This window comes from Polyodon spathula, chromosome 29 (genome assembly GCF_017654505.1).
Source record: "Polyodon spathula isolate WHYD16114869_AA chromosome 29, ASM1765450v1, whole genome shotgun sequence".
Lineage (NCBI taxonomy): Eukaryota > Metazoa > Chordata > Actinopteri > Acipenseriformes > Polyodontidae > Polyodon > Polyodon spathula.
Genome location: NC_054562.1, coordinates 1515926 through 1537416, shown reverse-complemented (window position 1 = coordinate 1537416; position 21491 = coordinate 1515926). Strand labels below are relative to the sequence as shown.

The 21491-nt window shown below is 47.0% G+C and overlaps 2 protein-coding genes across 2 annotated transcripts; one reads left to right on the top strand and one right to left on the bottom strand.

Annotated features, from left to right (window-relative positions):
- Nucleotides 1-1148: 1148 nt before the first annotated feature.
- Nucleotides 1149-11113, bottom strand: tmx2b (thioredoxin-related transmembrane protein 2b). Its single transcript, XM_041232123.1, is given in 8 exon segments — nucleotides 1149-1896; nucleotides 1993-2122; nucleotides 2985-3050; nucleotides 3830-3926; nucleotides 3929-4003; nucleotides 5312-5425; nucleotides 6166-6226; nucleotides 10872-11113. Coding segments are annotated over 8 exon segments (906 nt in total). The 5' UTR covers nucleotides 11061-11113; the 3' UTR covers nucleotides 1149-1722.
- A 1074-nt stretch (nucleotides 11114-12187) lies between these two features.
- On the top strand, nucleotides 12188-21211 carry med19b (mediator complex subunit 19b). Its single transcript, XM_041232141.1, has 6 exons — nucleotides 12188-12753; nucleotides 16346-16468; nucleotides 17362-17495; nucleotides 17607-17703; nucleotides 18989-19083; nucleotides 20129-21211. The coding sequence occupies exons 1-6, from the start codon at nucleotides 12558-12560 to the stop codon at nucleotides 20192-20194; spliced, it is 711 nt and encodes a 236-aa protein (XP_041088075.1). The 5' UTR covers nucleotides 12188-12557; the 3' UTR covers nucleotides 20195-21211.
- The last annotated feature ends 280 nt before the right edge of the window (nucleotides 21212-21491 follow it).

The window sequence follows — 21491 nt, the reverse complement described above, 5'->3', positions numbered from 1 at the left end:
GGTTTTAAATGTGGTTAGAGCTGAGGGGGGACTGGGGGAGGGAGCAGTGTGGCTCTAGTGGTTAGAGCTGAGGGGGGACTGGGAGGGAGGGAGGCTGGCTCTAGTGGTTAGAGCTGAGGGGTGGTGGAGGGAGGGAGGGGAGGGAGGGAGGCTGGCTCTAGTGGTTAGAGCTGAGGAGGGGCTGGGAGGGAGGGAGGGAGGCTGGCTCGTGGTTAGAGCTGAGCAGGGACTGGGAGGGGAGGGAGGGAGGCTGGCTCTAGTGGTTAGAGCTGAGCAGGGACTGGGAGGGAGGGAGGGAGGGAGGGAGGCTGGCTCTCATGGTTAGAGCTGAGGAGGGACTGGGACGGAGGGAGGGAGGCTGGCTCGGTGGTTAGAGCTGAGCAGGGACTGGGAGGGAGGGAGGCTGGCTCTAGTGGTTAGAGCTGAGCAGGGACTGGGACGGAGGGAGGGAGGCTGGCTCTAGTGGTTAGAGCTAGCTTAGAGCAGGGACTGGGAGGGAGGGAGGGAGGCTGGCTCTAGTGGTTAGAGCTGAGCAGGGACTGGGAGGGAGGGAGGCTGGCTCGTGGTTAGAGCCGAGCAGGGACTGGGACGGAGGGAGGGAGGCAGTGTGGACTCGTGGTTAGAGCTGAGCAGGGACTGGGAAGGAGGGAGGGAGGCTGGCTCGTGGTTAGAGCTGAGCAGGGACTGGGAAGGAGGGAGGGAGGCTGGCTCGTGGTTAGAGCTGAGGAGGGACTGGGAGGGAGGGAGGCTGGCTCTAGTGGTTAGCTCGACTCGGGCCCTGACCCTTCCTCCCTCCCTGGACCGAGCACCATCTTCGACTCGTCCCTTACCCTTCCTCCCCGCTCCTCCGACCGAGATTCACCAATCTCGACTCGTCACCTGACCCTGTGGAGGGAGGCTGGCTCTGGTGGTTAGAGCTGAGGAGGGACTGGGAGGGAGGGAGGCTGGCTCTAGTGGTTAGAGCTGAGGGACTGGGAGGGAGGGAGGGAGGCTGGCTCTAGTGGTTAGAGCTGAGCAGGGACTGGGAGGGAGGGAGGCTGGCTCTAGTGGTTAGAGCTGAGCAGGGACTGGGAGGGAGGGAGGGAGGCTGGCTCTAGTGGTTAGAGCTGAGGAGGGACTACGGGGAGGGAGGGAGGCTGGCTCTAGTGGTTAGAGCTGAGCAGGGACTGGGAGGGAGGGAGGCTGGCTCTAGTGGTTAGAGCTGAGCAGGGACTGGGAGGAAGGAGGGAAGCTGGCACAGCAACAACAGTTAATTAACCAGATGTCTAGTTTCTTCTGGTTTGGGGCAGGGTTCTAAGTAGTTTTGTTTAAGTTGTGGGTGAACTGCCTATACTAAAATCACACACACACTCTCTCTCTCTCACTCACACACGGGCACCAGATCCTAAAACAGCAGCCTTTTTGATACCTCCTTAGTTTTACCAATGACACTCCACGACTGTACAAAAATGCTTGTTTTTAAAACACCAAAATACTAAAAAAAAACAAATTTATAACTTATATATATATATATATATATAAACTAATAACTTAATAGATTTAAATTATCACTAGACTCTCGAATGATGCATTTTGGACATTTTCAACACAAGAGTTTTTGAAGCACAACCTTGCAAGCTCATTAGAATGCCCCACCCCCTTTTTTCTTCTGTTCCCAGCGTATTTGCATAGCCACGCCCAGCCCCATTGTCTGGTCACACAGGCCTGCGTGGGGCGGGGTTTCTATTTGTCTTTCTTGGTCTCAGTCTCCGCCTCCTCCTCGGGGTTCTCTGGCTCAGTTGCTCCCTCTTCTGGGATTTTCTCGAACTGCGTCTCGGGTCCCTGCTGCTTGTTTTTCGAAAGCTTTTTGTGTTTTTGATAAAGTTCGTTCAAGTTGAACTCGCGGATGATGTTCTCCTGCAGATGGAAGAAAGTAAATTAAAAATAAAAATAAATAAATAAATAAATAAATTACATCACATGCTTCGCTCTCACGCCCCCCCCCTGACTCACCTCTGAGAATTTCCAGGACACGGCGCGCCCCTTCTTGTCGATTTGGGGTCTCCTCTGCACCTCCCTGCCCCCTTGGAACAGGATGAGGGAGGGCAGCTGTTTGGTCAATGGGGAAGTGCTGACTTTGTACCTGTAGGGGGCGCAACAGAGGCGGTGAGGAGTTGGTAATGGGACTCCTATTACACAGCAGTGTGATCCAGTCCAGGTTTTACTACCAGCTTGATCAGCCCCAGTGTGTCTAGGGAACAAGCTCAGGTGTGTCTTATTATTAAACTCCTAGTGAAAGCAGGACTGGATCACACTGCTGTGCAGTGGGAGTCTGATTACTAAACTCCTAGTGAAACCAGGACTGGATCACACTGCTGTGCAGCGGGAGTCTAATTACTAAACTCCTAGTGAAACCAGGACTGGATCACACTGCTGTGCAGCGGGAGTCTAATTACTAAACTCCTAGTGAAACCAGGACTGGATCACACTGCTGTGCAGTTTTATCTCCAACCCTGTTTTACTGTGGAAAGTTTTTATCAGGGTTAGTTCACTATGGTTTGTTTTTTAATATGCTTTACCAGACCTCTCTGTGCTTTACAATGCTTCCCTGTGCTTTACCAGACCTCTCTGTGCTTTACAATGCTTCCCTATGCTTTACCAGACCTCTCTGTGCTTTACAATGCTTCCCTATGCTTTACCAGACCTCTCTGTGCTTTACAATGCTTCCCTGTGCTTTACCAGACCTCTCTGTGCTTTACAATGCTTCGTTGTGCTTTACCAGACCTCTCTGTGCTTTACAATGCTTCCCTATGCTTTACCAGACCTCTCTGTGCTTTACAATGCTTCCCTATGCTTTACCAGACCTCTCTGTGCTTTACAATGCTTCCCTGTGCTTTACCAGACCTCTCTGTGCTTTACAATACAAAGTACAGATTCACTTCTAATTGTCACCCAAACGTTGCAGACACAAAAATATATAAAAATAAAATTAAAAATCTACTTACTTCTTACAGACTTCTCCGTATCGACCAACATCGACCTTCCCAAACTTCAGTCCCTCGCAATTATACCTAAAATACAAAGCAGAGAAACACAGATTCACAACGCAGATAATACAGGCTTTATAAAAGAGAGGAGGGGCCAGCGATCCTGTTAATAAAGCTAATAAGAGGTGAGAGAATGGATTTTAAAGATGGTCAGCGCTCCTGTAAAGGGAGGGGTCAGTGATCCTGTTAATAAAGCTAATAAGAGGTGAGAGAATGGATTTTAAAGATGGTCAGCGCTCCTGTAAAGGGAGGGGCCAGTGATCCTGTTAATAAAGCTAATAAGAGGTGAGAGAATGGATTTTAAAGATGGTCAGCGCTCCTGTAAAGGGAGGGGTCAGTGATCCTGTTAATAAAGCTAATAAGAGGTGAGAGAATGGATTTTAAAGATGGTCAGCGCTCCTTTAAAGGGAGGGGCCAGTGATCATGTTAATAAAGCTAATAAGAGGTGAGAGAATGGATTTTAAAGATGGTCAGCGCTCCTGTAAAGGGAGGGGTCAGTGATCCTGTTAATAAAGCTAATAAGAGGTGAGAGAATGGATTTTAAAGATGGTCAGCGCTCCTGTAAAGGGAGGGGTCAGTGATCCTGTTAATAAAGCAAATAAGAGGTGAGAGAATGGATTTTAAAGATGGTCAGCGCTCCTTTAAAGGGAGGGCAGTGATCCTGTTAATAAAGCTAATCTGTCTGTCTGTGTGCGGATTTTAATGATGGTCTGTCTGTCTCCTGTGGTGGCGGGTGGGACAGTGATCAACTGTCTGTGTGCGGTCTGTCTGTAAGTCCTGAGAGACAGAGGGACAAATCTTACTTGAGGGACAGATCTGCGTAGACGGATGCGAAGGACTGTCTGTCGGTCTGTCTGTCTTCTGCGAAGAATTCAACATACTCTTGCAGCTGATACTCACATCTATTGTTTTGTCGTTGAAATATTTCACGTATTCCGGTCCCATGTAGAGAGGAGGTTTACAGGTCATTAAAAACACTGCAAAAATAAAAAGAATAACAATTCTTATTATAAAACCAGAAAACTATATCCTGCCAGCATTGCCCTGCGCACAGCACAGCACAGCCAGGCTCTGCCCAGCACACAGCAGGCAATGCCAGCGCACTAGATTCCAGCTCTATATAGACCCCATGCTGGGCAGCTGCTGTGGTTCTGTGCAGGGCTGTGTATCAGTGTTATACAGTGCGATCCTGCCAGCATTGCCCTGCGCACAGCACAGCACAGCCAGGCTCTGCCCAGCACACAGCAGGCAATGCCAGCGCACTAGATTCCAGCTCTATATAGACCCCATGTTGGGTAGCTGCTGTGGTTCTGTGCAGGGCTGTGTATCAGTGTTATACAGTGCGATCCTGTCAGCATTGCCCTGTGTACAGCACAGCACAGCCAGGCTCTGCCCAGCACACAGCAGGCAATGCCAGCGCACTAGATTCCAGCTCTATATAGACCCCATGTTGGGTAGCTGCTGTATTTCTGTGTGTTCTGGACTCTCTCTCAGGGGGAGGGGAGGGTGTATTGGACTCTCTCTCAGGGGGAGGGGAGGGTGTATTGGACTCTCTCTCAGGGGGAGGGGAGGGTGTATTGGACTCTCTCTCAGGGGGAGGGGAGGGTGTATTGGACTCTCTCTCAGGGGGAGGGGAGGGTGTATTGGACTCTCTCTCAGGGGGAGGGGAGGGTGTATTGGACTCTCTCTCAGGGGGAGGGGAGGGTGTATTGGACTCTCTCTCAGGGGGAGGGGAGGGTGTATTGGACTCTCTCTCAGGGGGAGGGGAGGGTGTATTGGACTCTCTCTCAGGGGGAGGGGAGGGTGTATTGGACTCTCTCTCAGGGGGAGGGGAGGGTGTATTGGACTCTCTCTCAGGGGGAGGGGAGGGTGTATTGGACTCTCTCTCAGGGGGAGGGGAGGGTGTATTGGACTCTCTCTCAGGGGGAGGGGAGGGTGTATTGGACTCTCTCTCAGGGGGAGGGGAGGGTGTATTGGACTCTCTCTCAGGGGGAGGGGAGGGTGTATTGGACTCTCTCTCAGGGGGAGGGGAGGGTGTATTGGACTCTCTCTCAGGGGGAGGGGAGGGTGTATTGGACTCTCTCTCAGGGGGAGGGGAGGGTGTATTGGACTCTCTCTCAGGGGGAGGGGAGGGTGTATTGGACTCTCTCTCAGGGGGAGGGGAGGGTGTATTGGACTCTCTCTCAGGGGGAGGGGAGGGTGTATTGGACTCTCTCTCAGGGGGAGGGGAGGGTGTATTGGACTCTCTCTCAGGGGGAGGGACAGGGTGTATTGGACTCACTCACCGATGCACAGAGTCAGGTACAGGAGCCCCATTCTGATGTCCAGTCTGAAGAAGAGAATCACACTGGCCACTTTACTGAACAGGAAGATATTCCCAAGATGCTGCTCCACTGTGACTGGAAGAGACACACAGACACAGAGTTAAACACAGCACAGACACACACAGCACAGGGATAAACACACACAGAGCACAGACACTGAGGCACACGCACACAGAGCACAGACACTGAGACACAGCACAGGCTTAAACACACACAGCACACAGACACTGACACAGACACAGCACAGGGTTAAACACACACAGAGCACAGACACTGAGACACACGCACACAGAGCACAGACACAGACACACAGACACGGCACAGGGTTAAAGAGGGAAGAGAGACAGAGGAGAGAGGGAGACAGAGAAAGATGGGAGGAGGAGGAGAAAGAGGGGAGGAGAAAGAGGAAGGAGATAGGGAAGGAGGAGAAAGACAGAGGTGAGTGAGAGAGAGAGAGAGAGACACGCAAGCAATCTGACAAAGCGTGTTGACAGGAGCCCTCATCCGAAGACCAGCCTCGCCCGCCTGAAATAAAACACAAGCAAGAGCCCACCTTGAACCCGCTGCCACCAAACAACCCTGAATAAACACTAGAAAACAAAACACGCTGACAGAGAGGAAAACCCGTCCGACCAGAACCGGGAGGGGGGGGGGGCTAACAAAACAACAAAAAACACAACTGCTGCCTCATCAATTTGGTCTCTGAATTTCGACAGGGGTTCGGGGCTGGCAGCGAGGGCCAGGCACAGGGAGTGAGGGTTTCACCGCTGGCTGCGCGCCAGACCTGTGCCCGCGGCCCGAGGTACCCTACGTACTCGCACGACGGTTCTTCATCATGACGATGGCGCTGAGAAACATCAGAATCTCCACTTCTCTCTGGAAGAAAGAAATTCAATTCTGTATAGACTGGACTGGAATTACATTGTAACTGCAGTTTAATATCACTAGACTGGACTGGAATCACATTGTAACTGCAGTTTAATATCACTAGACTGGACTGGAATTACATTGTAACTGCAGTTTAATATCACTGGACTGGACTGGAATTACATTGTAACTGCAGTTTAATATCACTGGACTGGACTGGAATTACATTGTAACTGCAGTTTAATATCACTGGACTGGGCTGGAATTACATTGTAACTGCAGTTTAATATCACACTGGAATTACAAGTGTCACTGCAGTTACTATCACTAGCTGGACTGGACTGGAATTACATTGTAACTGCATTTTAATATCACTAGACTGGACTGGAATTGCAGTTTAATTGTAACTGGAATTACATTGCTGCAGTTTAATATCACTGGACTGGACTGGAATTACATTGTAACTGCAGTTTAATATCACTGGACTGGAATTACATTGGACTGGTTTAATATCATTACATTGTAACTGCAGTTTAATATCACTGGACTGGACTGGAATTACATTGTAACTGCAGTTTAATATCACTAGACTGGACTGGAATTACATTGTAACTGCAGTTTAATATCACTAGACTGGACTGGAATTACATTGTAACTGCAGTTTAATATCACTAGACTGGACTGGAATTACCTTGTAACTGCAGTTTAATATCACTGGACTGGACTGGAATTACATTGTAACTGCAGTTTAATATCACTAGACTGGACTGGAATTACATTGTAACTGCAGTTTAATATCACTAGACTGGGCTGGAATTACATTGTAACTGCAGTTTAATATCACTAGACTGGACTGGAATTACATTGTAACTGCAGTTTAATATCACTAGACTGGACTGGAATTACATTGTAACTGCAGTTTAATATCACTGGACTGGACTGGAATTACATTGTAACTGCAGTTTAATATCACTGGACTGGACTGGAATTACATTGTAACTGCAGTTTAATATCACTAGACTGGACTGGAATTACATTGTAACTGCAGTTTAATATCACTGGACTGGACTGGAATTACATTGTAACTGCAGTTTAATATCACTGGACTGGACTGGAATTACATTGTAACTGCAGTTTAATATCACTGGACTGGACTGGAATTACATTGTAACTGCAGTTTAATATCACTGGACTGGGCTGGAATTACATTGTAACTGCAGTTTAATATCACTGGACTGGACTGGAATTACATTGTAACTGCAGTTTAATATCACTAGACTGGACTGGAATTACATTGTAACTGCAGTTTAATATCACTAGACTGGACTGGAATTACATTGTAACTGCAGTTTAATATCACTGGACTGGAATTAAATTGTAACTGAAGTTTAATATCACTGGACTGGAATTACATTGTAACTGAAGTTTAATATCACTGGACTGGACTGGAATTACATTGTAACTGCAGTTTAATATCACTGGACTGGACTGGAATTACATTGTAACTGCAGTTTAATATCACTAGACTGGACTGGAATTACATTGTAACTGCAGTTTAATATCACTAGACTGGACTGGACGGGAATTGTAACTGCAGTTTAATATCACTGGGCTGGGCTGTTTAATATCACTGGACTGGACTGGAATTACATTGTAACTGCAGTTTAATATCACTAGACTGGACTGGAATTACATTGTAACTGCAGTTTAATATCACTAGACTGGACTGGAATTACATTGTAACTGCAGTTTAATATCACTAGACTGGACTGGAATTACATTGTAACTGCAGTTTAATATCACTAGACTGGACTGGAATTACATTGTAACTGCAGTTTAATATCACTGGACTGGACTGGAATTACATTGTAACTGCTGTAGTTTAATATCACTGGACTGGACTGGAATTACATTGTAACTGCAGTTTAATATCACTAGACTGGACTGGAATTACATTGTAACTGCAGTTTAATATCACTAGACTGGACTGGAATTACATTGTAACTGCAGTTTAATATCACTAGACTGGACTGGAATTACATTGTAACTGCAGTTTAATATCACTAGACTGGACTGGAATTACATTGTAACTGCAGTTTAATATCACTAGACTGGACTGGAATTACATTGTAACTGCAGTTTAATATCACTGGACTGGAATTACATTGTAACTGCAGTTTAATATCACTGGACTGGAATTACATTGTAACTGCAGTTTAATATCACTAGACTGGACTGGAATTACATTGTAACTGCAGTTTAATATCACTAGACTGGGCTGGAATTACATTGTAACTGCAGTTTAATATCACTAGACTGGACTGGAATTACATTGTAACTGCAGTTTAATATCACTAGACTGGGCTGGAATTACATTGTAACTGCAGTTTAATATCACTAGACTGGACTGGAATTACATTGTAACTGCAGTTTAATATCACTAGACTGGGCTGGAATTACATTGTAACTGCAGTTTAATATCACTGGACTGGACTGGAATTACATTGTAACTGCAGTTTAATATCACTAGACTGGACTGGAATTACATTGTAACTGCAGTTTAATATCACTGGACTGGACTGGAATTACATTGTAACTGCAGTTTAATATCACTGGATTGGACTGGAATTACATTGTAACTGCATTTTAATATCACTGGACTGGACTGGAATTACATTGTAACTGCAGTTTAATATCACTTGACTGGGCTGGAATTACATTGTAACTGCAGTTTAATATCACTGGACTGGGCTGGAATTACATTGTAACTGCAGTTTAATATCACTGGACTGGGCTGGAATTACATTGTAACTGCAGTTTAATATCACTAGACTAGACTGGAATTACATTGTAACTGCAGTTTAATATCACTAGGACTGAACTGGAATTACATTGTAACTGCAGTTTAAGATCACTAGACTAGACTATTGAATTACATTGTAACTGCAGTTTAATATCACTAGACTGGACTGGAATTACATTGTAACTGCAGTTTAATATCACTGGACTGGACTGGAATTACATTGTAACTGCAGTTTAATATCACTAGACTGGACTGGAATTACATTGTAACTGCAGTTTAATATCACTGGACTGGACTGGAATTACATTGTAACTGCAGTTTAATATCACTGGACTGGACTGGAATTACATTGTAACTGCAGTTTAATATCACTGGACTGGGCTGGAATTACATTGTAACTGCAGTTTAATATCACTGGACTGGACTGGAATTACATTGTAACTGCAGTTTAATATCACTGGACTGGACTGGAATTACATTGTAACTGCAGTTTAATATCACTGGACTGGGCTGGAATTACATTGTAACTGCAGTTTAATATCACTAGACTGGTCTGGAATTACATTGTAACTGCAGTTTAATATCACTAGACTGGGCTGGAATTACATTGTAACTGCAGTTTAATATCACTGGACTGGACTGGAATTACATTGTAACTGCAGTTTAATATCACTAGACTGGACTGGAATTACATTGTAACTGCAGTTTAATATCACTGGACTGGACTGGAATTACATTGTAACTGCAGTTTAATATCACTAGACTGGGCTGGAATTACATTGTAACTGCAGTTTAATATCACTAGACTGGACTGGAATCACATTGTAACTGCAGTTTAATATCACTAGACTGGACTGGAATTACATTGTAACTGCAGTTTAATATCACTGGACTGGACTGGAATTACATTGTAACTGCAGTTTAATATCACTAGACTGGGCTGGAATTACATTGTAACTGCAGTTTAATATCACTGGACTGGACTGGAATTACATTGTAACTGCAGTTTAATATCACTAGACTGGACTGGAATTACATTGTAACTGCAGTTTAATATCACTAGACTGGAATTACATTGTAACTGCAGTTTAATATCACTGGACTGGGCTGGAATTACATTGTAACTGCAGTTTAATATCACTGGACTGGACTGGAATTACATTGTAACTGCAGTTTAATATCACTAGACTGGGCTGGAATTACATTGTAACTGCAGTTTAATATCACTGGACTGGGCTGGAATTACATTGTAACTGCAGTTTAATATCACTGGACTGGGCTGGAATTACATTGTAACTGCAGTTTAATATCACTAGACTGGGCTGGAATTACATTGTAACTGCAGTTTAATATCACTAGACTGGGCTGGAATTACATTGTAACTGCAGTTTAATATCACTGGACTGGACTGGACTGGAATTACATTGTAAATGGGGGAGGGGGTCTCCCGCATGCGCAGTCCTGACCCAATGACACGATCAACATCTACGGTTGCTGAAAAAATAACAATAAATTCACCTACCAGGGATAGAACGAACCATTTTATTTTATATAGGCTGGAAAACCTTCCTTTAAAAATAATAATAATAATAATAATCAGAAACTCATGCCGCGTACGCGCCCTATACTATATGCGATTTTGCTTTTTTTTTTATCAAATTCACCAGATCTCCCGTGATATATTAATGACTAATTAATGAATAAACAGAGAAGCCCGCCCCCCCCCGCCCGCCCCGTGCTTATCCTGCATCTTGCGAGCCCGAGCGCACAGCGGCGGCGGCGCTCCCCAGTCTCCCCGGCACACGCCACGGCGGCGGCCGCGCACCCCCGCCTGCTCCCCGGCACACTCACCCAGTCGAAGTCGCACGAATTCCCGTCCTCCCGTTGCGAGGGCAGCTTCTCGCACACCCCGGGGCACTTGCGCACCAGCACGAAGAGCAGAGCCAGGAGAGTGGAGGCCAGGTAGTACGGCTTGAGCAGCCACTTGTACACCTGTGGCAAGTGATACACGAAGGCGAGCAGAGCCGTTAGCAGCGCCATGGCGGGGCTGCGGGAACATCTATCTGCAGACAACAAAATGAATTTACAGAGGACAGGATCCGCCCCGCCCCCCCCGCAGCCAACCCGGCTCTCTGATTGGACCGCTGCTGGGGGGGGGGAAGGGGGGGGGGTCTTCAGGAAGGAGCTGGGTTTGTTTTGGGTAAGGGGGGGGTTAGATTTTTCCAGAAGCTTTTTTGACAACCCGAGCAGTTTTTACAGACGCACAAAATGTATCCCCAAGGTTCTCGCATCTGACCCCTGCAAAGGAGATGGGCGTTTCAAACGATTCGAGAGAATCAATCAATCAATCAATCAATCAATCTGTCTGTTTTAGAAGGCTTGTATTAACACGGGTTAGACTGAATTTTAATTTCTATAAAGCAATGCGTAATATAGCAATGTTTGAGGAAGCCTGGTGTGTAGACAGTGTGTTGTGTGCTGTTAAGGGTGGTGATCTGGAAGAGAATCTGTAAGGTGAATTTTTATGTGTCCACAATATTTTTTGTAGTGTTTTGTTCACCTTGGGTGGATCCGAATTGATTTCGTGATAATATCTGTTTTATAAATACTGATTATGTGTATTCAATTTAATTGTTAAATAATTTTTTTTCAAAAAGTATCTATCTATCTCTCTAGCCCGTCTGTCTGTCTGTCTGTCTGTCTCTCTATCTCTGTCTGTCTGTCTGTCTATCTGTCTGTCCGTAGTCTATCTGAGAGTCCGTATCGACATCTTCTGTCTATTCAAGGCAGTAGATCTCTCTAGACTCTCTATCAGGTCTGTCAGATAGTCAGGCGTCTATCTATCTATCTATCTATCTATCTGTCTGTCTATCTCTCTATCTGTCTCTCTATCTGTATATCTATCTCTCTGTCTATCTATCTATCTGTCTGTCTGTCTATCTATCTCTGTCTATCTGTCTGTCTCTCTCTCTATCTATCTATCTCTCTATCTGTCTGTCTGTCTGTCTATCTCTCTGTCTGTCTGTCTGTCTCTCTATCTGTCTGTCCGTCTATCTCTCTATCTGTCTGTCTGTCTGTCTGTCTGTCTGTCTGTCTGTCCGTCTATCTATCTATCTCTCTATCTGTCCGTCTGTCTGTCTGTCTCTCTATCTGTCTATCTGTCTGTCTATCTCTCTCTCTGTCTGTCTGTCTGTCTGTCCAGTACACTAGAAGCGCTTTCTCTGTGTTATTCACACCCCCGCTCTAGGGGGCGCTGCCCACGATCACGAATCCTGCGTGTGCTTCTGTCCCGGCGGCGCAGCGTACGCGCAGGCGCTGAGGCTGCGTTCACCGAGAGCACTCTGCGCAGACTCCGACCAGTTCAGCCAATGGGCGCGTTTCGCGGAGATCATTCTCGGAAGATCATTGGCTGAATCGGATGCGTGAGCCTCTGACGTCAGACCCGGCTGCGTTCACTGCAATGGCGGCGGAGTCGTCCTTCTCGGTCGAGTGAAATCTTCCGACAGCTTAATTCACGACGTTTGTTTCGAATAAAATATGATGGATAATTTCTCGGCCCTTTTCGGGCAAAGCGAGCCGGCCGGACCGCCCGGGGCCTCGGCTCTGGGGTTCGGTTCTGGCCCGGGTCCGGCGCCGTTGTTGTCGGTTCAGATGCAGCAGCTCGGCGGGGAGGAAGCCGTGAGAAAAGCCGCGGCCATGAACCAGCCCTTCTACCTGCTGAGAGAAATGCCAGGTGTGTACCGACGTTGACGTTTGTTTGTTTGTTTGTTTGTTTGTTTTTTGGTGGAGTTTGCCCTTGTTTTAATTTATTTTTTAAGGTACACACAGGAGCTTTAAAAAAATGTAAATGGATTTCCCTCAATACGATTTTGTTCAGGTGCTGCCCGACCCTACCGCCGCCGCCGCCGGTGTGTGTGTCTGTGTGTGTGTCTCAGTGTCTGTGTGTGTGCCCACAGTACATGACTCTGTGTCGTGTTTGTGTGTCTACAGCTCACTGTGTGCAGTTGTGTGTCGAGAGCTGGGTGTGTTTGTCTCTGTGTACCACAGTCACATATTTGTTTGTGTCGTGTGTACAGCTCAAACTGAGTTCAGTGTGTCATGTGTTGAGTGTGTGTGTCTCAGTGTCTGTGTGTGTGTCAGTCAGTATGTCTCTGTGTGTGTGTGTGTCTACAGCTCTCTGATGCAGTGTGTGAGGGTGTGTTTGTCTCTGTGTGTGTGTAAGTCAGTATAGTGTGTGTGTTGTAACAGTGTCTGATGTGTTGCAGGAGGGTGTGTGTGTGTGTGTGTGTGTGTGTGTCAGTATGTGTGTGTGTGTGTGTGTGTACAGCTCTCTGATGCAGTGTGTCTGTGTGTGAGTGTGTGTGTCTCAGTGTCTGTGTGTGTGTCAGTCAGTATGTCTCTGTGTGTGTGTGTCTACAGCTCTCTGAGTCAGTATATGTGTGTGTGTGTGCGTGTGTACAGCTCTCTGATGCAGTGTGTCTGTGTGTGAGGGTGTGTGTCTCAGTGTCTGTGTGTGTGTCAGTCAGTATGTCTCTGTGTGTGTGTGTGTCTACAGCTCTCTGATGCAGTGTGTGAGGGTGTGTTTGTCTCTGTGTGTGTGTAAGTCAGTATATGTGTTTGTGTGCGTGTGTACAGCTCTCTGATGCAGTGTGTCTGTGTGTGAGGGTGTGTGTCTCAGTGTCTGTGTGTGTGTCAGTCAGTATGTCTCTGTGTGTGTGTGTGTCTACAGCTCTCTGATGCAGTGTGTGAGGGTGTGTTTGTCTCTGTGTGTGTGTAAGTCAGTATATGTGTTTGTGTGCGTGTGTACAGCTCTCTGATGCAGTGTGTCTGTGTGTGAGGGTGTGTGTCTCAGTGTCTGTGTGTGTGTCAGTATTTCCCAGTGTGTGTGTTTGTTCTCAGTCTCTGTGTCACAAACAGTCAGGATGTCTCAGTGTTGGTGTGTGTCTACAGCTCTCAGATGTGGGTGAGGTGTGTGTTTGTCTGGTGGTGTGTGTGTGATGTCACACACTCCCACTGTTTGTGTGGGTGTGTACAGCTCTCTGATGCAGTCCAGTATGTGTGTGTGTGTGTGTGTACAGCTCTCTGATGTGTGTGTGTGTGTGTGTGTGTGTGTGTGTGTCAGGGTATGTGTGTGTGTGTAGTCAGTATCTGATGCAGTGTGTCTGTGTGTGTGTGTCTACAGCTCTCTGATGCAGTGTACAGCTCTCACTGACCAAAGTGTTTGTCTCGGTGTGTTTGTCTCAGTCATATGTGTTGGTTGTGTGTGTGTGTACAGCTCTCTGATGCAGTGTGTCCTGTGTGTGAGGGTGTGTGTTTGTCTCTGTGTGTGTGTCAGTCCATTATATGTCTCTGTGTGTGTGTGTGGGTACAGCTCTCTGATGCAGTGGTGTGAGGGTTGTGTTTTGTCTCTGTGTGTGTTAAGTCAGTATAGTGTTTGTGTGTGTGTGTACAGCTCTCTGTCTTGTGTCAGTGTGTGTGTGTGTGTGTGTGTGTGTCTCTGTGTCTGTGTGTGTGTCAGTCAGTATGTCTCTGTGTGTGTGTGTCTACAGCTCTCTGATGCAGTGTGTGAGGGTGTGTTTGTCTCTGTGTGTGTGTAAGTCAGTATATGTGTTTGTGTGTGTGTGTGTACAGCTCTCTGATGCAGTGTGTCTGTGTGTGAGGGTGTGTGTCTCAGTGTCTGTGTGTGTGTCAGTCAGTATGTCTCTGTGTGTGTGTGTGTCTACAGCTCTCTGATGCAGTGTGTGAGGGTGTGTTTGTCTCTGTGTGTGTGTAAGTCAGTATATGTGTTTGTGTGTGTGTGTGTACAGCTCTCTGATGCAGTGTGTCTGTGTGTGAGGGTGTGTGTCTCAGTGTCTGTGTGTGTGTCTCAGTGTGTGTCAGTGTGTGTTTTTCTACCGCTCTCTGATGCAGTGTGTGAGGGTGTGTTTGTCTCTGTATAATGTGTGTGTGTGTGTGTCTACAGCTCTCTGATGCAGTGTGTGAGGTATGTCTCTGTGTGTTTGTGTGTCTACAGCCTCTGATGCAGTGGTGTGAGGGTGTGTTTTGTCTCTGTGTGTGTTGTGTGTGTGTGTGTGTGTGTACAGCTCTCTGATGCAGTGGTGTCTGTGTGTGGTGGTGTGTGTCGTGGTGTGTGTGTGTCTGTGTGTGTGTCTCAGTGTCTGTGTGTGTGTCAGTCAGTATGTCTCTGTGTGTGTGTGTGTACAGTCTCTGTGTGTGTGTGTGTGTCTACAGCTCTCTGATGCAGTGTGTGAGGGTGTGTTTGTCTCTGTGTGTGTGTGTGGTCTACAGCTCTCTGATGCAGTGTGTGAGGGTGTGTTTTCTCTGGTTGTGGGGTAAGTCAGTATATGTGTTTGGTGTGTGTGTACAGCTCTCTGATGGCATTTTGGTCGTGGGTGAGGGTGTGTGGCTCAGTTTCTGGGGGTGTTTCAGTCGATAGAATGTTTTGTGTGTGGTGTACCGCCTCTGATGCAGTGTGTCTGTGTGTATGTTGTGTGTCTCAGTGTCTGGTTGGTGATACAGGTTGTGTTTTGTGTGTGTGTCTACAGCTCTCTGATGCAGTGTGTGAGGGTGTGTTTGTCTCTGTGTGTGTGTAAGTCAGTATATGTGTTTGTGTGCGTGTGTACAGCTCTCTGATGCAGTGTGTCTGTGTGTGAGGGTGTGTGTCTCAGTGTCTGTGTGTGTGTCAGTCAGTATGTCTCTGTGTGTGTGTGTGTCTACAGCTCTCTGATGCAGTGTGTGAGGGTGTGTTTGTCTCTGTGTGTGTGTAAGTCAGTATACCATGTGTTTGTGTTTGAACGTGTACAGCGCTCTGATGCAGTGTTCTGTGTGTGAGGGTGTGTGTTCAGTATCAGTATGTGTGTGTGTGTCAGTGTGTGTGTCTCTGTTTGTGTGTGTCTACAGCTATGTCGCTGATGCGTGTGAAAGTGTGTGTGTCTGATTGTGTGTGTGTGTAAGTCAGTATAGTTGACTACCTGATGCTGTGTTGTCGTGTGTCTGGTGTTGAGTGTACAGACAAACGTGTGTTTGTGTGTGTGTGTGTGTGTGTGTCTACAGCTCTCTGATGCAGTGTGTGAGGGTGTGTTTGTCTCTGTGTGTGTGTAAGTCAGTATATGTGTTTGTGTGTGTGTGTGGTACAGCTCTCTGAATTTCTGTGGTGATGAACTTGCTGTGTGTCTCAGTGTCTGTGTGTGTGTGTGTGTGTGGGAACAGCTAAACGTGAAGGTGGAAAGCGACCGTCAACAAACCGGACTGTCAGCTCGGTTTGACTACCTGATTGTTGTTGTTGTTGTTGTTGTTGTTGATAGCCGGTGCTTGTTTTCTTGCAGTTGGTAACGAGCTCACTGGAAGCACTAACCTGATCACTCACTACAGCCTGGAGCACACCTACAATAAGTTCTGCGGGAAGAAAGTGAAGGAAAAACTCAGCAACTTCCTGCCTGAATTACCAGGTGAGGCTGCCAGGGCGTGTTTGGGGTCCCTGTGTCTCAGGGGAGGCTGCCAGGGCGTGTTCGGGGTCCCTGTGTCTCAGGGGAGGCTGCCAGGGCGTGTTCGGGGTCCCTGTGTCTCAGGGGAGGCTGCCAGGGCGTGTTTGGGGTCCCTGTGTCTCAGGGGAGGCTGCCAGGGCGTGTTCGGGGTCCCTGTGTCTCAGGGGAGGCTGCCAGGGCGTGTTCGGGGTCCCTGTGTCTCAGGGGAGGCTGCCAGGGCGTGTTTGGGGTCCCTGTGTCTCAGGGGAGGCTGCCAGGGCGTGTTCGGGGTCCCTGTGTCTCAGGGGAGGCTGCCAGGGCGTGTTCGGGGTCCCTGTGTCTCAGGGGAGGCTGCCAGGGCGTGTTCGGGGTCCCTGTGTCTCAGGGGAGGCTGCCAGGGCGTGTTCGGGGTCCCTGTGTCTCAGGGGAGGCTGCCAGGGCGTGTTCGGGGTCCCTGTGTCTCAGGGGAGGCTGCCAGGGCGTGTTTGGGGTCCCTGTGTCTCAGGGGAGGCTGCCAGGGCGTGTTCGGGGTCCCTGTGTCTCAGGGGAGGCTGCCAGGGCGTGTTTGGGGTCCCTGTGTCTCAGGGGAGGCTGCCAGGGCGTGTTTGGGGTCCCTGTGTCTCAGGGGAGGCTGCCAGGGCGTGTTTGGGGTCCCTGTGTGCAACAATCGAGGTCCTATTGGAAGAGACTCTGCAGCAGCAGTTGTTGATGATGCAGAGTTCACCCCCCTGGTCTCTGCAAGTCTCTTTGGATAAAAGCGTCTGCTGAATGACTAATTCATGATAATAATAATAATATTATTACCTTATGATGTTTGCCGTCATTCTAATCAAACACTGTTTTTATGTAACGCTTCTGTCTCTCCTCTCTCTCTCCAGGTATGATTGACATGCCTGGCACTGAGGACACCAGCTCTCTGCGCTCCTTGATTGAAAAACCTCCCATCTGTGGGAACACCTTCAACTCCCTGACCGGGACCCTGCTGACTGGCTTCAGACTGCATGCTGGACCGGTGAGTCTCGCACCGAACCCTCCAACTGTATGCGCCAGCCTGGTATTAATTATGACATGGTTTTAATACCCTCTCTCCCTCTCTCTCTCTCTCCCCCTCTCTCCTCTCTAGCTCCCTGAGCAGTATCGCTTGATGCACATCCAGCCCCCGAAGAAGAAAAACAAACACAAGCACAAGCACAGCCGCCCCCAGGACCCCGTTCCCCCCGGTAACGAGACCACCCTTTATAATATACAGCACTAGACCCTGATATTGATGCGATCCAGCCCTCTGAAATGTCTTTATAATATACAGCACTAGACCCTGATATTGATGAGATCCAGCCCTCTGAAATGTCTTTATAATATACAGCACTAGACCCTGATATTGATGAGATCCAGCCCTCTGAAATGTCTTTATAATATACAGCACTAGACCCTGATATTGATGAGATCCAGCCCTCTGAAATGTCTTTATAATCTACAGCACTCCCCCCTCTTCTCCTCTCGGGGGCTTCCATATTAAGTATCTACCAAATGTTTAATGATGAGACCCGAGAGAGCTGAAATGTCTTTATAGCTCAAGCAGGCTCTCTAGACCCTGATATTGATGAGATCCAGCCCTCTGAAATGTCTTTATAATATACAGCACTAGACCCTGATATTGATGAGATCCAGCCCTCTGAAATGTCTTTATAATATACAGCACTAGACCCTGATATTGATGAGATCCAGCCCTCTGAAATGTCTTTATAATATACAGCACTAGACCCTGATATTGATGAGATCCAGCCCTCTGAAATGTCTTTATAATATACAGCACTAGACCCTGATATTGATGCGATCCAGCCCTCTGAAATGTCTTTATAATATACAGCACTAGACCCTGATATTGATGTGATCCAGCCCTCTGAAATGTCTTTATAATATACAGCACTAGACCCTGATATTGATGAGACACAGCCCTCTGAAATATCTTTCTAATATACAGCACTAGACCCTGATATTGATGAGATCCAGCCCTCTGAAATGTCTTTATAATATACAGCACTAGACCCTGATATTGATGAGATCCAGCCCTCTGAAATGTCTTTATAATATACAGCACTAGACCCTGATATTGATGTGATCCAGCCCTCTGAAATGTCTTTATAATATACAGCACTAGACCCTGATATCGATGAGACACAGCCCTCTGAAATGTCTTTATAATATACAGCACTAGACCCTGATATTGATGCGATCCAGCCCTCTGAAATGTCTTTATAATATACAGCACTAGACCCTGATATTGATGTGATCCAGCCCTCTGAAATGTCTTTATAATATACAGCACTAGACCCTGATATTGATGAGATCCAGTAAGCTGTGTTCTTATTTAACTGTGTATTGTAATAAGTCTAATACAGGCTGTAAGTGTTAGTGTTTTGAAGCTGGGTGAAGTCGTCCAGCTCTGTTTGGTGTGTGTATTCATTCATTCATTCATTCATTCATTCTCTCTCTCTCTCTCTCCAGAAACACCTTCTGATTCCGACCACAAGAAGAAAAAGAAGAAAAAGGACGACGACCCCGACAGGAAAAAGAAAAAAAAAGAAAAGAAGAAGAAAAAGGTGAGGAATTAAATAATAATTAGATTAATAGATAATTAATAGATTTGTAGATAATTAAGAGAGGCAGCCAGACAGTCAGATAGGTAGAAAGACTGATATAGAGAGATAGTCAGGTTGATAGACAGACAGTCAGTCAGACAGACAAGGGCAATGCCGGCAGGATCGCACTGTATAACACTGATACACAGCCCTGCACAGAACCACAGCAGCTACCCAACATGGGGTCTATATAGAGCTGGAATCTAGTGCGCTGGCATTGCCTGCTGTGTGCTGGGCAGAGCCTGGCTGTGCTGTGCTGTGCTGTGCACAGGGCAATGCTGGCAGGATCGCACTGTATAACACTGATACACAGCCCTGCACAGAACCACAGCAGCTACCCAACATGGGGTCTATATAGAGCTGGAATCTAGTGCGCTGGCATTGCCTGCTGTGTGCTGGGCAGAGCCTGGCTGTGCTGTGCTGTGCGCAGGGCAATGCTGGCAGGATTGCACTGTATAACACTGATACACAGCCCTGCACAGAACCACAGCAGCTGCCCAGCATGGGGTCTATATAGAGCTGGAATCTAGTGCGCTGGCATTGCCTGCTGTGTGCTGGGCAGAGCCTGGCTGTGCTGTGCTGTGCACAGGGCAATGCTGGCAGGATCGCACTGTATAACACTGAAACACACAGGCCTGCACAGAACCACAGCAGCTACCCAGCATGGGGTCTATATAGAGCTGGAATCTGGTGCGCTGGCATTGCCTGCTGTGTGCTGGGCAGAGCCTGGCTGTGCTGTGCTGTGCGCAGGGCAATGCTGGCAGGATCGCACTGTATAACACTGATACACAGCCCTGCACAGAACCACAGCAGCTACCCAGCATGGGGTCTATATAGAGCTGGAATCTAGTGCGCTGGCATTGCCTGCTGTGTGCTGGGCAGAGCCTGGCTGTGCTGTGCTGTGCGCAGGGCAATGCTGGCAGGATCGCACTGTATAACACTGATACACAGCCCTGCACAGAACCACAGCAGGGCACGTGATTAATTATTTTATTTCCTCTTGCAGAATCGTCACAGCCCAGACCATCTGGGCATGACTGGCTCTCAGCCCAACAGCAGCAGCTTGCGGTGAAGTCTCAAACCGTTTTGATTGGACGAAAGAAGATTTCATTGCGTTTTCATCACAGAAGGACACCCGACTTCAACCCCTGCTGACCGTCTTTAAAAATCCATTCTCTCACCTCTTATTAGCTTTATTAACAGGATCACTGACCCCTCCCTTTTTCATCAAGCCTATCGTTAGGGTGTCGTCTGTCTCGATCCAACCAGAGCTTTTAATAAGTGGTCAAATTGTTTGATTATCTGGACGAATTGAACGCGTCTCTCTCCGCGCCTAGAAACGTTTCGCAGGTCATGTGTCTTCTTGAATCGGGACAGTTTTGTTTCAACTGTAAGAGACTTTTCTTTTGGGGGGGGAGGAGGTGGGGAGGGGGGGATACTAATTTGCTTTAATTAGACTCTTTAAAAAATTGTTCTGGGCCCCTGAAAAGTTTCAGAGCTGAAAACCATCAGACTGGTCTCACTTTTTATAACTTGTGATGAGTTCAATTCAGGGTCTGGTTCAGTAACCCATAGCTCAGCTTGAACAAAAAACAGCCGACATACACACACACACACACAGGGGTGGGGGGACCCCAGAATCATGGCTCTACATCCTGGTGACTCCTGCCTGCACACTCCTGCTTTCAAAGTGAATGAATGTTTCTGTGGCTATTATTATTATTATTGTTGTTATTATTATTAGGTAGTTTGTATTTTGTGCATGTTCTGTCGTAGAGGCGCACACACACACAAGCAGTCTTAGTTTGAAGATTTCATTTTTCTGTCGTTTTGTTTATATATAATTTTTTTTCTCAAGTCAAATGTGTTGTTGTTTTTTTTTTTTTTGATCTGTGTAATTTTCAATAAAGAATAATTTCTTAAGATCTGTATCTGGAGGGTTAGGTGCCACAGACTGACTGACAGGCAGTGGGGTATTACACACACACACAGAATCTTACTTTCAAGATTGTGTCGTTGTTTTCAATTTTTATTTTATTTTTTATATATATATATTTGTTGGAAAGGAAAATAAAAACAAATATTTGAATCAAATTGTAAGAGGTGTATTTTATTTTCTGATCTGTGTAACTCTACTCCAGAGCATCGCTGCTCCAGCGCTAGAGAAGGGGGTCTTGATACGAGGAGGTTGATACGAGGAGCTCAGCCCCTGACTCGCTGTGTGTGTGTGTGAGAGACCCTGAGCGAGTCACTGAACCTCCTTGTGCTCCGTCCTTCGGACGAGACGCCAAACAATCGAGGTCCTATTGGAAGAGACTCTGCAGCATCCCCTGACTCACTGTGTGTGTGTGAGAGACCCTGAGCAAGTC